Here is a 17,537-nt window from a genome sequence, read left to right as displayed (position 1 = left end):
TTATTTAATTCCTTTTATTATTACAAAATCTTTATTTTTTTCAAAACATTTACACAATACACAACCAGAATTGTTACAAAAATATTCTTTTGGTTAATAAATCTTCCCATATATTCATATTTATTATAATAAATGCATTTTCCTCATAAAGCATCCATAAAATACTTATTATATACACAAATCTTTAACAACTGCATATTCTAATATTTAGAACTCAAATCTAACGCAAAACAGTTTTGGCTTCTCAACATTCACATATAAACACTTTTAAGAATAAAGTTCTTTACGTACGAATGCACAAACAGCAATAATATTTTCTAAGTTATAAACAGAACAAACGTTTAGTCAATTTGTTTTAATAAATTCTCATCACAAATTATACAAAACTTCGTCAACATGTTCAGTACCACAAATGTTGAAAGATTTCTAACAGGCACTATTTGATTTTGTTATCTTTTGAAATAAAGACTACACAAGCAATTGGAACAATAGCCATTCACTGTTACTCGTTTTTAAGTGTCAGTTCAACCGAACGTTGAGTGACGCTTGAAAGCAGTGTAGAACGCGAAACGCTTTGAAGCATCACAGACACAGTGACAATGAAACGGGTTCTGTCCCTCTTCCCACCAAATAAATAAATTTTTAAATAAATCGAGTTCTACAAGTTAAAAACCTGACATGCTAAAATTAATACAAAATTGACAATTTTGCTTTTGCTTGTTTTTCATAAGTGAAAGGAGATAATGAAATGTAACTTACCACAATCATAAATAGTGTTATTCTACAACAGAAAATATGAAGCTCAAGAATTTTCGGTATTGCCATCCACAGAAATTAGTGTTGCCAGAATAACAATTCCCTCAAAATTTAAGTTACGGCAGCGACTAGAGGGACGAACTCAACTGCATTTGATTACATATAATGTTGCTTTAATATTCTGTGAACTACCTTTTAAATAACATTATCATTTAATTATAATAACTGTATGTTAAAATTATTTTGTGTATTACGAACTAAACGCAACTAGTACTTAAAAAGTAGTTCACAGGATTCCAAGACTACATGATACGCAATGACAATTTGACCGTGTCAAAAATCCACAATCTAAATGAATAATGTGATTAAAACGGAAAAGGAGAACAAATCCTTACTTTGTGAACAAGGCTATCGAACTGAGAGCAAATATTGAAGAAATAATTTCTATAAACAGAAAAAGATAAATAATTTTATACACAAATTTGATTCACAGTACTTCATAAATTAAACCTCGCTCTGATACACACGAAAGGAAGACAAACCCTTAGAAACCTACGTGTCACTGTAGACAGAGAAACAGCAAGGTTCAATTTCCGGTGGGGACTTATGTTCCCATTCTCCACGCTAAACTATAGGTGACATATAGCCTCAATGTTGAACGGGACACTAAATTGCAAATCAACCAATGAGTGAAATTATTTTAGTTCGAATACAAGCTGTACAGAATCATTCATGTGCTGCTCAAGTTTTGTGCAAGAGAAACTTGCAAAACTTTTAAGTGGATTTATCTTAAAACAAAGAACTGGCTCATAATCGTTCCTATTCTAGAGGCCTCATATATAGTTCAGACGAACATAAGCGTTTTAAGCATCAACTTAAAACAGGGTGTCTACTAAATTTCCAAAATGAAATTTCGTGACTTTTTCGTGACCTTTTCTTTACCAAACCATAACATTTAGTAACATTTTCAAGAGCAAATTTCGGTGCGAATTGGACTGAATTTTCATGCATGTGAAATGAAAAAAATGAAATCTTTAAGTTTTACGTCCCACGGTTATGCCGGTTAAGCTAAAGGAGACGGTGAGGATGAGAGATGAATGAAAATGGTGGAATGAAGAAAGTGGGAGGAAACGGGAGAACCCCGAGAAAACCCACGAGCACGGTGTTTGTCCACCACAAAGTTCACTTGGCGGGGGCTGGGATCGAACCCGGGACCCCAAGCACCAGAGGTGAACGCTCTACCACTGAGCCACCGCGGCCCCCTTTCATGCATGTGATAGAAGCGTGCTTTGCTTGCGATTTGGTAGTGTCTAAAACCGACCATAGACATTTTTGGTGGTGAATTTTGACGTTTTATAAAACATAATTTTTCAGTCTATGCTTATATTTGCACAGATGAAAAAATCGTGACCTAAAAGCTAAATTTCGTGATTTTTCCTTGACTTTCATGACCGTTTTCTGATTTCATGACTTTCGTGACCGATAGACACCCTGTAAAAGAAAAAAGAGAAACCAAATACGATCTGTGCCAGACATGAATAAACAGAATTGAACTTCTTAAATACTTCACTCATTGATTGATAAAAAAAAAACTTAAGAAACGTGTATTGTATTTATACATTTTAAACTAATCTTCTTCGCTTGTGCCACTGTCGTAACCGAGCTGTTCATGCCACCAATCCTTCACTTCCAGTAACACATTTGATACTTTTGGCATCACGGCTTTGGCTGTAATGTCTCTCAGGAAGGGACTTGGCTCCGCACCTTCCGTTACATGAGGTAGGTTATTCTTTGAACCTAGTAATAAACAAATAAAAAAATATTTTTTTCTTTACTAATATTACTAAAATAGACAATTCATTATAACATTTACGTATCAGATTGCTAGATATGCATACCCTTCTTCTAGTTGTCACTAAAATTCACTTTTTGTTACTGTTATAAACGCTATACTTTACTAAGCAGATTCGAACACTACGCATACGTTTTGTGAATTACAACTTGTATGGGTAAACTCTATACTTAGTTTCGAATATGTATAGGTTAATGTACTTAAGATTTATTTTATTCAAATTAAGCGTTCCTCTCTTTTTATTTCATATATGATGCTACAAAATTAATTTTTAACTATAAATCCACTTACTGGAATATAGTGTTTACAAGTCATAAAACGTGAATTTTAGTGACTACATTAAGAGCACCACAATTAAAAGACACCTGTGGAATTCCAAATAAAAGGTTAATCTCGAACAAGTAGCTCCGTCATAAAACAGCAAGTGGACTGTTAAAATTACAGTGACAATCAATAGATGAAAATGAATAACCGAAATCAAGCTATGGAATACTCTGTATAAAATTATATTTTATTGGAAAACTAAAATCTCAATTGGTGATGTAAAAGAAAGGATCTACTGACACACCAGGAAAAAAAAGAAAGAAAAAAAAAACTGTTCCTAAAGATAATTTCCGCGTGGATGGAAATATCCAATTAAAGAAATAAAACTGAGGCACAAAGTAAGTCACGCTTATGTATATGTGCCCTATAGCTTTAATCACTACGTGTATGAAATATTTTCTCACCAACTACCACTACAGTATGTACCAACACTTTACTGGAGGTTCAACGTAATAATGTTTGCTTGATTGGTACCTACAAGCGTAATAGTAGGCTAATCACTTTATCGTGTGTTTCGTTTATACATTATAGGCAAGGAGTTGTTAATAATACAATTTGGAATCATATATGATGCGGTTGAATTTCTAAGCCTTGGAGCTCAAAACGTTTAATTAGTATTGTCATGCGAGCGTTTAATATGTTTACAATAAATGTATTGTCTGTGTGAAGGACTAAATCCATGATTTATAAAATATTAAGACTTTGGATTAAATGGTTGATACTAGATATTTTTACTTACAATAGCAGCTCTTACTATCTCCAAGTCTGTTCAGTAAGTATGTTAGTTTTCCTGGATTAAATCTAGCTATACTAGATACAACCAACAACACAGAAGATTTTGAGGATAAGATAATCATGATAGGATAAACGACTATCGATAAAAAGTGTTTGGGTTTTAATAAATACATCCTTCCAACACACTTGACCTACTTTGTGACTTTGGTGCGAGCAGTCCCGGGTTCGATTTCTGGTGGAAACACTCAGATGAAAAAGTATAAAAGTATTTTTAGGCCAGCCATCCTAAATGAGGTTTTCCTCATTCACACCAGGCAAATTCCGGGGTGGTACCTAACATACAGTAATGGTCCCAGGCTATTTCCTTTCTTCCTCTCCAATTCCTGGGCAGAGTGATCGCAGAGGGACGTCTTCTCTCATACGTGACGACCTAACATGGCCATAGATGCCGAAAGCCCAGAAATCTAATTCCTAATTCTAATCCTAGTGACGAGCTAACATGGCCATAGATGCCGAAAGCCCAGAAATCTAATTTCTAATCCTAATCCTAGTGACGAGCTAACATGGCCATAGATGCCGAAAGCCTAGAAATCAAATTCCTAATTCTAATCCTAGTGACGAGCTAACATGGCCATAGATGCCGAAAGCCCAGAAATCTAATTTCTAATCCTAGTGACGAGCTAACATGGCCATAGATGCCGAAAGCCCAGAAATCTAATTCCTAATCCTAATCCTAGTGACGGGCTAATATGGCCATAGATGCCGAAAGCCCAGAAATCAAATTCCTAATCCTAATCCTAGTGACGGGCTAATATGGCCATAGATGCCGAAAGCCCAGAAATCAAATTCCTAATTCTAATCCTAGTGACGAGCTAACATGGCCATAGATGCCGAAAGCCCAGAAATCTAATTTCTAATCCTAATCCTAGTGACGAGCTAACATGGCCATAAATGCCGAAAGCCCAGAAATCTCTAATCCTAATCCTAGTGACGAGCTAACATGGCCATCGATGCCGAAAGCCCAGAAATCAAATTCCTAATTCTAATCCTAGTGACGAGCTAACATGGCCATAGATGCCGAAAGCCCAGAAATCAAATTCCTAATTCTAATCCTAGTGACAAGCTAACATGGCCATCGATGCCGAAAGCCCAGAAATCAAATTCCTAATCCTGATCCTAGTGACGAGCTAACATGGCCATAGATGCCGAAAGCCCAGAAATCAAATTCCTAATTCTAATCCTAGTGACGAGCTAACATGGCCATTGATGCCGAAAGCCCAGAAATCAAATTCCTAATTCTAATCCTAGTGACGAGCTAACATGACCATAGATGCTGAAAGCCCAGAAATCTAATTCCTAATCCTAATCCTAGTAATGGGCTAACATGGCCATAGATGCCGAAAGCCCAGAAATCTAATTCCTAATCCAAATCCTAGTAATGGGCTAACATGGCCATAGATGTCGAAAGTCAGGAATCTAATTCCTAATCCTAATCTTTGAGCTTACTTTGTCTTAAGGAACAGTGCATATCTTGAACCCTTTTCGAATTATGATGCCTAGTTTTTTTCATCGCACACAGGATAACAACCTAATCAGCGTCACGACTTTAATTTTGTTTTCAGAGACATTCCTCAATTACATTATTAATACATCAAGTGTTGATAAGCTGAACTTTGTTTAGCTCAACTTTCAAATGATTTGGAGAAAGTGCATATTTCGTTTTTAATCACGATTTCTTTAATACTATGTTTTCTAATTTCACACAGAGAAATAAGAAGCAGTCAATTTCGTAATATACTCAATTTATTGAAGTGATTTATTTATTTAGTGCATATTTTTAAACGTTAAGTTATTGTTGCGCTCAAGACTCAGAAGAGTGTAAGAAATGCTTATTACGGTTTTTAATTGCTTACAAGAAGCTAAAGTAATTTTAAGGAATAGTAGATGTTGCACTCGTAATTCAAAGTAGGACGTTGCATTCTTCATGTGTACAGTGCAGGTGATGCTGAAAAGTGTTATTGCTCTATCATGAGGTATAATGTAAGTTTGCATCGGGAGTTTCCAAGCCACCAAAGAACATTGCAGGTCATATCGAGGCAGTTTGGCCATTTTTAAAATTAAGACATACTTAGAAGTACTTCTTTGCTACATATTAAAGGTGAAAGTTCCTTTGTTAAACCGCAGCCATGGATGGTACATATTATAAATTCTGTGGCTCACAACAAGACTTAAGGTTCATCATTGGAGAAATTAATGCTCACCAGAAATTGCTGTCATTCATTTCCCTACGACTCAGCTAATACACTATGGAAGCCTCACTCTTTTTTATGCATGCCTCGTATCTCGCATTATATTCATGAATAATACGTATCTTGGTTTCTTTGTGTCATGTTTCAGTTCACCGTTTAGTTCGAATGTTTCTGTCAAAGCTTTGATTTTGAAAACCTTCAGAGAGAGACTGAAAATAAGATAACTAATTAAGACAAAAATACTCTTTCACTAACCTTGTGTTCGGCTGTTCCTTTTCTTCACTCCCGCTCTTTCTTTATCCACTCGTGCAGCAGGATCTGATAGTGTTGGCGCAAGATATTTTCGACCTGGAGCACTTTCGCCACTGTCCGAATGGGGGATTACAACACCCTTCTTCCGATGACGAGCTCCTTCCACTTCCTACAAAAAATAAGACAAAAAGAATATGTAATGAAACAAGTTATTATGAATGCCCTACAAATTTCTATTTTATATGTGGAATTGTTTAACAACATATTTCATATGAGACATTTCCGAAAAATCAACACACAACTTCTTTTCGCTTGTTTGGAATTAACGGTACCTGTAGGGAGTTGAATATAAGAGGGTTGGCTTGATTAAATGTTGTTTATGTTTCTGGTAGAAAGGGAATCTATGGCTATGACTTCTGTCGTAGGTTGAGCAATTGTGCGTAGTGGTGAAATAATACTGACAAGTCGAGTACATTCGTATTTTATTGTCGTTTGAGTTTTGTGAGAATTAAGCACTGAAGAACTAAAGAGCTACGAGAATTTGGACGTAATTGTTTAACTGAACTTAAGGGAATGTTTGGTGAGTTGTGACTATTGCTATTAAGGTTGAAAACAGTGCTTATAACGATAACATTTATAAATATGTGTATGTTAATATGGACAACAGTCCGTATCATATGGTATCATTTTTATTTATGGACAGATCTGAACATTTAACTTGTTAAGTTTTGTGGCCAGACATGTATAAACATGTTTTTCTGGACAGTTCTGATATAATACGTAAAGAAACCATTAATAGTGGATGCATTCTCAATTACAAAGAAGGAATTTTGTGAAAAATAAAAACATAAATGCAGAAAATCCTCGGAAAATACATAAGTTTAAATGTATTCTATTTTGTGTGTTATCATTGAAACATTTAGTGAATAAACTACGTTTTAATAAGTTCGAGAAATTCTAATATAACGAACTTTGGGCTAATATATAGATGTTACACGCTGATCCAAAATCTCTCCAAGACTGAAATCACTGCAGTAATACGGTTGTAGAAAATTAGATAGATAGCATCTACAAAGTCCTATTAAATAAAACCACATAATTGTTCCCACAATACTTACTGGTCGGAAGTCTGGGTGGGCAGTTTATTTCATACTTGTTACACACTCAAAAATGTCTCCGCTGCTGTACATAAAAGGGCTTGAAAGCTATACTTACACTGTTATACAAATTTAAGGATGTTTCGTGTAACGATCGGTTATTTTTAAAATGAAAATAAAATATTTCAGTTTAACGTCCCACGATTATACCCTTTAGGCTAAGGGAGACGATTGCCATTTAGGCTAAGGGAGACGATTATACCCTTTAGGCTAAGGGTGACAATTATACCCTTTAGGCTAAGGGAGACGATTATGTCATTTAGGCTAAGGGAGACGATTATACCCTTTAGGCTAAGGGAGATGATTATACCCTTTAGGCTAAGGGAGACGATTATGCCCTTTGAGCTAAGGGAGACGATTATACCCTTTAGGCTAAGGGAGACAATTATGCCCTTTAGGCTAAAGGAGACGATTATACTCTTTAGGCTAAGGGAGACGATTATGCCCTTTAGGCTAAAGGAGACGATTATACCCTTTAGGCTAAGGGAGGCGATTATACCCTTTAGGCTAAGGGAGACGATTATACTCTTTAGGCTAAGGGAGATGATTATACCCTTTAGGCTAAGGGAGACGATTATGCCCTTTGGACTAAGGGAGACGATTATACCCTTTAGGCTAAGGGAGACGATTATGCCCTTTAGGCTAAGGGAGACGATTATGTCATTTAGGCTAAGGGAGACGATTATACCCTTTAGGCTAAGGGAGATGATTATACCCTTTAGACTAAGGGAGACGATTATACCCTTTAGGCTAAGGGAGACGATTATGCCCTTTGAGCTAAGGGAGACGATTATACCCTTTAGGCTAAGGGAGACAATTATGCCCTTTAGGCTAAAGGAGACGATTATACTCTTTAGGCTAAGGGAGACGATTATGCCCTTTAGGCTAAAGGAGACGATTATACCCTTTAGGCTAAAGGAGACGATTATGCCCTTTAGGCTAAGGGAGACGATTATGTCATTTAGGCTAAGGGAGACGATTATACCCTATAGGCTAAGGGAGATGATTATACCCTTTAGACTAAGGGAGACGATTATACCCTTTAGGCTAAGGGAGACGATTATGCCCTTTGAGCTAAGGGAGACGATTATACCCTTTAGGCTAAGGGAGACAATTATGCCCTTTAGGCTAAAGGAGACGATTATACTCTTTAGGCTAAGGGAGACGATTATATCCTTTAGGCTAAAGGAGACGATTATACCCTTTAGACTAAGGGAGACGATTATGCCCTTTAGGCTAAGGGAGAAGATTATGCCCTTTAGGCTAAGGGAGACGACGACTAAAGCAAGTGAATGATGGAACAATTGGTGGAATGAGAATATGTGAGGAAATGGAAGTATCCCGACAAAACCCACGGACACAATGTTGTCCACCACAAACATACTTGGCTGAGGATCGAACCAGCGACCCCACGCACCAGAGGTAAACGCACTACTGCTGAGCCACCGTGCCTCGTCAGCTATTTTTAAATAACTTCAAGGCGATGAAAAATGAGAAAGCGGAACTTTTTTTTTTTAATTTATAGAAGGAAAAGGGGTAAACAGTGTACAATAATGGGATATTTATATACATGGTGGCTCAAAAGTAGGTATACTGTATCGTACTGCATTTTATATAATTTCTTATTGTTATCCATCAGATAGACTTACTTTCTTTATTATTTGTTCTTAATTTTTTTTATTTGCATCTTAAGCTCGGAAGAGCCGAAACAAATAAACCCATAAACTAGAATCTGTACTTTATCAATGCAGAAGTGTATACCTACTTTTGGGCCACCCTGTATTTTTGCGATTTTCATGACAGAAGTCCCAATATGATCACAAATTCTACATATTTCTCGTAGCCAGGTATACAAGGGCCTTTGAACTGCTTTTCATGCATAAAATTTATGCCACTTTATTGTAAGAGAAGCGGGAAAATTAACGAAAATTTTTCCAGATTTTCTCAAGTTTAGAACCATTTTTCTTTTCTTTTTTTTACGAGGTGTTAATGCAGGGCAATTCAAAATGACTTGTATGAAAAGAAAAATTCCCTGTGACTACTGTAATGAATTTATTATCAAAATAACGATATAACACGAAAGATAACTTTCCAAGTTCCATTTGGCAACACTGAAGAATTTGCCATTTCCGAAATTGCCAACGAGGGGCGCTGGTGTGCAAAATGGCAGAATCAGTGCCAGAGAATGCTTACTTTGTCCTCTAAATTCTAAAATTTTATCGGTAACCGTTTAGAAACATTCCCAGACAAGATTTGGAAAATAAGCAACGCACAAGAAGATCTTAAGGTGGGTGAAAATGCTATCGACCATCGAAGCAAGAAAAATTAATGCATATATTTTATTAAATTAATAACTGACTTTTAGTGACAAAGGTTAATGGTTGGCAACTATGCGCATACTCGTTCAGGACATGATTTCTTTTCGACGCCACAAACTCACTTTTCTTGTGAATGTGTGTGTGTAGAGCAGGGATTCTTTGTTTCAAAGACATTGGAACTTCCGGTTGTGTAGCTTCGAGAATGTTCTAGAAACTACTAGATCATTTCGTACTTCCGGTGATTTTCTAAAGTGAGTGGTGATTGGACAACTTTTCAATGACTGACCAATCAGAAACTATGTTACGTCCTAAGTGTACTCTGCTCACATGCTTTGTGTAATCCAGAAGTGCGCCAAGCAATCGGGACGAAGGATTAGAAGGGTGGAGGATGTAACCCGATTTATGAAGATGTTTGGTCAGTGAAATTCAACATTTAAAGAAGCATCGAGACTTAGTTGGTATGTACAAGGAAATTTAACGTGTGTAAGTGTCATTCGAAAGTAATAGGCACAGTATTAATCAAAAGGGACTTGAAAACCAAGAACTTCATCTAGTTCAAACTCCGCAGACCCAAAAGGGACAACGAAGTCAGCACGCCGCCTTTGGGGATACCATATTGTAAGTAGTGAAAATTGATGTGATAGGAGCAATCAACAGGTGATTCTTGCGAGCATTATACCAAATCTGCCTGATTCAGGAACTTATTAACAGAATAATATGAAAGTGATCGTAGTTTTTGAATTGTGACTTATACTGGAATACTTCGCCTTCCAGTAACTGCGAACGTCGAATTAAAAAAAAAAAAAAAATAACGTAAGCTTACGAATACGAGGCCACCATCGAACCAAACTGCATGCATATAATTATCTTCTGCGAATAATTTCACTTTTACCGATGTTGTTTAGCTAGATAGGAAATTTCACAAGGAAAAGTTGTAATTTAAAGTACTATTTTTGATGTTGTTGTGTATTTGATACCACTGATTGAGAATGTTACTTTGTGATATTCACGTTTAATGCTTATTGTCCATTTCAGCTCAGGTGTACTTTAATATCAGAATTTATGATGTAGTGTCCAGTGCATGTAAGATTATTACTGTTGCTTCTTGTCAAATATGAACAGTCTATAACTCAGTTCCGGAGTTTCTATTTTGTTGCTTTCCTCGAATTTTGTTTGTTGTTGTTTTTAGTTTTGAACATATACGCGAGAATAGGTCGCGGAACGTACATAATTACAATTATGCTTGTGTAGTGAACTATCCCTCGCGACAAACTTTGCATTCAGGTTTAAAAAAAAAAAAAAAAAGTAAAATCGACATTTTCTGCTAATACTTATTTTTTTTGGATAGTTCGGACGCGACCAAACACGTTGTTACCAACCTTCCTACTTGAGTCCTTCCCAAGCTCAAGAAAAGGTTGGCCAAGCATGTATATACTTCCAGGTGAGGGAGATGATTGGGAAACTAATTTAAGACTAACGTGAACAAGAGATGTAAACAAGCTTGTGTGACCTCCTTTCACCAAGGCGATAGTAAAAACAGTTTGATGCAACAGGTTATTTGTGCAAGGGAAAAATCACAAGTAAACACAGGTGTGGCAAATGCTTGCTTATCGTTTAAAAAAGGGTGTTTGCCGCGTTACAAAAAGGACTTTATTTATTTATTATTCACTTTCCATTGGCCCCCAACGAACTAACGCTCACATTAAGGGGCAATACAATCGAACTTTTGTGCTTGAATATAAGTGTCCGGAAAAAAAACAATTGGAGAGTTTAGTTTTCACGTTATATCGGCATTTCCACAATAAAATCAATACAGCAGTCACGGAGAACTTTTCTGTTTGTACCACTCATTTTGAACTGCTCTATTTCCACGTAAATTCGCTACAACAGTCATAAGTAACTCTTCTTTTTGTACCATTCATTTTGAATTGCCTTATATCTGAAATTAAATTAAATCTTTTAAGTTTTACGTCCCACGCTTATACCGGCTAGGCTAAAGGAGACGGTGATGATGAGAAATGAATACAATGGGAGGAAACGGGAAAACCCCGAGAAAAACCATACACACGATGTTTGTCTACCTTAAAGCTCACTTGGTGCGAGGTGGGTTCAAACCAAGGACCCCATGCACCAGAGGTGAACGTTCTACCACTGAGCTGCCTTATATTTCCACAATAAACCCCTTACAGCAGTCATAGGTAATCCTGCTTTTTCTATTGTTCATTTTGAACTGCCCTGCAGAACTCCTTTCTATTTGCCTTTGGCGTGGGAGACTCGGGTTCGATTCCCGGTGGGAGCTCATGTGGTTCGGATTCCACGTTAATCAGTAGGTCCCGTCTCATATAGCCTCGCTGCTGAAAGGGACGTTAGACTCAAAATCAACTCAATCAACTCCTTCTTTCTATTTGAACTGTATCTCAATATTACCTTTACTTCCTCTGCATCACGGTCAGCTGCGGTATCCTTTGCTTTATCTTCTTGCGAATCTTGAACAGCGGCCTCATTTGTTGCTCGTAAGCCAGCAAGCAAACTATTTTGTTGTTTCTGCAAATAAAACATCAAAATGAATTACTGCATGATACTCCAAATGTAAGCTATTGTATTCATAAATCATACATAAATGTGATTGGATATGACGATATGAAATATGAGCCAAAATACAGTAATTTTTTTTTTTTTGAAAACTAGAAATAATGACAGATTGAGTGATTTTCATTATTATTATTTTACAGTTCTCCAAATGATATTTTTGCAGAAGTATGGCGATATCACACAGAGTAAAGGATTGACATATTTATTACTAGCTTCGCTGGGTTCAAATAAAAACTTTAAATGCACAACTCCTTATGTCATGTACGGTATTTGGTAAAAATGACAGTAAAAATTAAACATTACTATTGTGGGCTGAATTTAGATTTACACGGCATCGGAAGTATCACTGTTCGTCTCAGTGACCCCGAAGACTATGGATTCGATACTAATATTGGTCACTTTCGATCATTTTTATACGAGGGAGGATAAAATGAAAACCTTAAAAGTTTATTATAAATTCCAAATGTTGTGCTATTGCTTTGAAAGTTGGCAATATTGTTTCTAACAGTATTCTCTTTCTTCAGTAGGTGGCAGAAGAGTCTAGTCAAACAAGCGCCAGCACAGGTGCAGTTTCAAGATGACCGCCCCACTCTCCGCATGCACCGCATTAGAACAGCGTTCGGTGATCCGGTTTCTGAGTAGTGAAGGTGTGATACCAATTGAAATTCATCGCAGGATGGCAGCAAAGTATGGTGATTCGTGTTTGCCCCTGCAGCAAGTATACGAGTGGTGTAGGAAGTTTAAAAGTCGCTTAACATCTGTGGAGGATGCTTCTCGACCGGGACAGGCTCACCGCGTAGTGACCGACGACAACATTGCGCTAGTGGAACAGCTTGTAAAGGACAACAGGCGTATTATCCTGAAAGAAATCGCAACAATAATGAAGGTTAGCTTTGGTTCAGCTCAATACATTGTGCATAATGTTCTGAATTTCAATAAGGTATCAGCAAGATGGGTTCCACGTCAATTGACTGGTGAATTGAAAGATCATCGCGTCGACGCCTGTGAAGAACTTTTGCGTCGTTTCAGCACCGAGAGTGATGCATTTCTGGACAGGATTGTTACAGGAGATGAGACCTGGGTTCACTATCATCAACCAGAAAGCAAGCAAGGAATGGTGGCATAGCTCTTCGCCGACACCAAAAAAAAAAAAAAATTCCGCAATCAACCATTACCTGGAAAGATCATGCTCGCTCTCTTCTGAGATTCTAATGGAATAATTTTGGAACAGTACATGGAAAAAGGAGTGACAGTAATCAGTGCCTCGTATTCAAACATGCTGAAAAATCAACTTCGCCCTGCAATCAGGCGTAAACGGAGAGGACTTTTGTGCTCAGGAGTACTCCTACAGCATGACAAAGCCCGACGGCATACTGCCCGTTTAACCGTTAAGACTATCGATGACATCAAATTTGAGTGTCTCATTCATCCACCCTATTCGCCAGACCTTACTTCCAGTGACTTTCATTTGTTTGGACCACTCAAAGAAGCGATGGGCGGCAAACATTTCAATAGTGATGAAGAGGTGAAAAATGTGGTGCACGAGTGGCTACAATCTCAATCAAAAGAATTCTTCCACCGAGGTATCCATGCACTTCCGAAACGGTGGAATACTTGCATTGAACGTCAAGGGGACTACGTTGAAAAATAAGAGGTACGATTTCCTTTTCATTGTTACATTCTAATATTTATTGCACTTTTAAGGTTTTCATTTGATCCTCCCTCGTATATACACCTCCCCTTCCCTTCCCCCAAGTTGCGGGCTGACATTTGATTTAAATGGCATCGGAAAAGTCACTGTTCATCTCAGCGACCCCGAAAACTAGAATCGACACTAATATCGGCCATTTTTACATATCTAACCCTTCTGTCTCCCATGAGTTGCACTGTCAAAGTGAAATGATAAAAACACTCCCAGGCTCAAATCTCATCTATGTTGAAAATTTGATCGAGATTGGTCCAGTGGTTCAAGCGGTGCGAAGTCACATAATCATTTTCATATATATATATATATATATATATATATATATATATATATATATATATATATATATATATATATATTAATGAACTTTACCGACAAACTGTAAGAGGTGATTCCTTACACCAAAATAACAGAAAAGTTCATAAAGACCTGTAGGGGAAAGTGCATAGTTTCAGAGCTAGGGCTGTCCAAAATTGCGAATAAGGGCTGTCCGATCGCCCCCCCCCCCCCCGCAGAAGAGGAAACTCTTATTTTATATATATACAAATAAAACCCATCTCAGAGTTTGGAGCTCTTAAAAGTAGTTCTAAGTAGCAGTATTACAAACCACCGCCCCCCACCCCAGAAGACCGTCCTGGGTTCGCCCCTGTAACATACTAACACTTGTTTTTCTTATTGTAGATGCACTTATATAATACACTATACTAAAGAAAAACTATATTGCTAGAAATCTTGCTAGACTCGCTATTTGATGGATCTTCAGCTACATTACATTGTACGAACACACTCGATTTCCAGGTCCATATCGGGGGGCACGGTGGCTCAGTGGTAGAGCGCTTACCTCTGGTGCGTGGGATCCCTGGTTCGGCCAAGGAAGTTTGTGACAGACAACATCGTGCTTCTGGGTTTCCTCGGGATACTCCTCTTTCCTCCCACTTTCTCATTCGACGAATTCTTCCATCCTCATTCACTTGCTTTAATCTCCCTGAGCCTACCAGCCATAAATGTGGGACATTAAACGCAAACATTTTTCCAGGTCCATCTTTTATGCTTATCTCTGAATCAATGTTGAAGTTTTATTTTGGTGATTTTTGTATCACGTAAGAATTTGGATAATCAAATACATGTATGCCAAAAGAAAAAGGGACAAAATAAAGTTGAAATTTTGTCCTTGATACTTATCCTGTATATATATAGTGTTTATAGATACGAGGATTGTTATATAAATTCCAAGCCTAATCAAGAATATCAGAACTAGACATGTAATACTTTAGTCTGTATTTATTGAACCTTTTCTCCTAACTTTTTCATATGATTTCCTTTCCCCTGACTTTTTCATATGATTTCCTCTCCCCTGACTTTCATATGATTTCCTTTCCCCTGACTTCTTCATGATTTCCTCTCCCCTGACTTTCATATGATTTCCTCTCCCCTGACTTTTTCATATGGTTTCCTTTCCCCTGACTTTTTCATATGGTTTCCTTTCCCCTGACTTTTTCATATGATTTCCTCTCCCCTGACTTTCATATGATTTCCTTTCCCCTGACTTCTTCATGATTTCCTCTCCCCTGACTTTCATATGATTTCCTCTCCCCTGACTTTTTCATATGGTTTCCTTTCCCCTGACTTTTTCATATGATTTCCTCTCCCCTGACTTTCATATGATTTCCTTTCCCCTGACTTTTTCATATGGTTTCCTTTCCCCTGACTTTTTCATATGATTTCCTCTCCCCTGATTTTTTCATATGATTTCCTTTCCCCTGACTTTTTCATATGGTTTCCTTTCCCCTGACTTTTTCATATGATTTCCTCTCCCCTGACTTTTTCATATGATTTCCTTTCCTCTGACTTTTTCATATGATTTCCTTTCCCCTGACTTTTTCATATGATTTCCTTTCCCTTGACTTTTTCATATGATTTCCTTTCCCCTAACTTTTTCATATGGTTTCCTTTCCCCTGACTTTTTCATATGATTTCCTCTCCCCTGACTTTTTCATATGATTTCCTTTCCCCTGACTTTTTCATATGATTTCCTTTCCCCTGACTTTTTCATATGATTTCCTTTCCCTTGACTTTTTTATATGATTTCCTTTCCCCTGACTTTTTCATATGATTTCCTTTCCCTTGCCTTTTTCATATGATTTCCTTTCCCCTGACTTTTTCATATGATTTCCTCTTTCCTGACTTTTTCATATGATTTCCTCTCCCCTGACTTTTTCATATGATTTCCTTTCCCCTGACTTTTTCATATGATTTCCTTTCCCCTGACTTTTTCATATGATTTCCTTTCCCCTGACTTTTTCATATGATTTCCTTTCCCCTGACTTTTTCATATGATTTCCTTTCCCTTGACTTTTTCATATGATTTCCTTTCCCTTGACTTTTTCATATGATTTCCTTTCCCCTGACTTTTTCATATGGTTTCCTTTCCCCTGACTTTTTCATATGATTTCCTTTCCCCTGACTTTTTCATATGATTTCCTTTCCCCTGACTTTTTCATATGATTTCCTCTCCCCTGACTTTTCCAGCGTTTCCCTGATTTCCAGATTTATAAGAACCCTGTGCAGTTGTTTCATAATGAAATTGTCGGGAAAAAATCTATACATAAACAGCCAGTTTATGCAGAGATGGTTTTCAGTTTTACAAATCTTGCATCAAAAGTATAAAATGCGTTTATAAAGTGTTTACACAAAATGGCTGTTCCTCGCACGGGGACATTATGTTTATAGAAAATATGATTATATCATTTTATTATTTGGATATCTATTTTAATTAAAGTGCAATGATAATCATTCATAAGATATTCCCGTTTCGGATTAAAATTTTGAAACATCCTTCCCCGTAGATATGACAAAAAGCCAGGTTGAAGGCATACTAACTACGTTCCACAAGTCACTTCAATGATCCCATGAAAACACTAATCTCAGTAATTTTGACAGTTTATATTCACTTCTTGTCAGCCCTTATGACAATGGGGCTGAACTTGGATTTAAATGTTATCGAGAGTGTCAATGCTCTTTTGAGCGACGAAAAATACGGATTTCACGGTAATATTGATAGATTTCGATTATTTTTATATATATCATCTCTTCACATCTCCATCCTTAGATGTCTTACCCCACTGGGGTTATTTATTCATGGTCTTAAATGGCATATGGAGTGTCACTTTTCATTCCAACGACCCCGAAAACCATTAAGTAAATACTAGGAATGTTTTACTTCCATCGTTACTTTTTCCAGCTTGTAGTTCATACATGTACCAAGTTTGGTTAAAATTCCTCCAGGCGTTTCAGAGTTATGTTAAAACAAATGTAACATTTTATTGTTTACTAGAAACAAAAATCAAATAAAGTTTAATTATTCAATAAATCAGATTTTACTAAATTAAATTCAGTCAAAGATCTTGGAATGACATTTGATACGAAACTGACATTTAATAACCATATAGAAAACAGTTAATGAATTTCTCAAGATGTTGGGGTTCATTATTAGAACTGGAAAAGAATTTAATAAGATTACCACACTCACAAAAATGTATTATTCCTATGTCCGATAAAAACTGGAATATACACCTGCGATCTGAACCCATCACAACA

General features: G+C 36.9%; 1 protein-coding gene across 5 annotated transcripts in view; it reads right to left on the bottom strand.

The window, feature by feature from the left end:
- The window catches only part of na (sodium leak channel non-selective protein na), a 151,033-nt gene continuing 133,496 nt past the window's right edge, over positions 1–17,537 (bottom strand). For all 5 annotated transcript variants that reach the window (XM_081756863.1, XM_081756858.1, XM_081756860.1 and 2 more), the window contains 3 exons: positions 12,071–12,187; positions 6,172–6,337; positions 1–2,553 (listed from right to left, as the gene is read on the bottom strand). In XM_081756863.1, coding sequence (XP_081612989.1) covers positions 2,384–2,553; positions 6,172–6,337; positions 12,071–12,187 — 453 coding nt within the window. In that variant the 3' untranslated portion in view covers positions 1–2,383. The remainder of the gene's footprint in view (positions 2,554–6,171; positions 6,338–12,070; positions 12,188–17,537) is intronic.

This window comes from Thermobia domestica, chromosome 4 (assembly GCF_964235325.1).
Source record: "Thermobia domestica chromosome 4, izTheDome1.hap1.1, whole genome shotgun sequence".
Classification (NCBI taxonomy): Eukaryota; Metazoa; Arthropoda; class Insecta; order Zygentoma; family Lepismatidae; genus Thermobia; species Thermobia domestica.
Note: the sequence above shows the minus strand (reverse complement) of the source record. Positions and strands in the feature narration are given on the sequence as shown.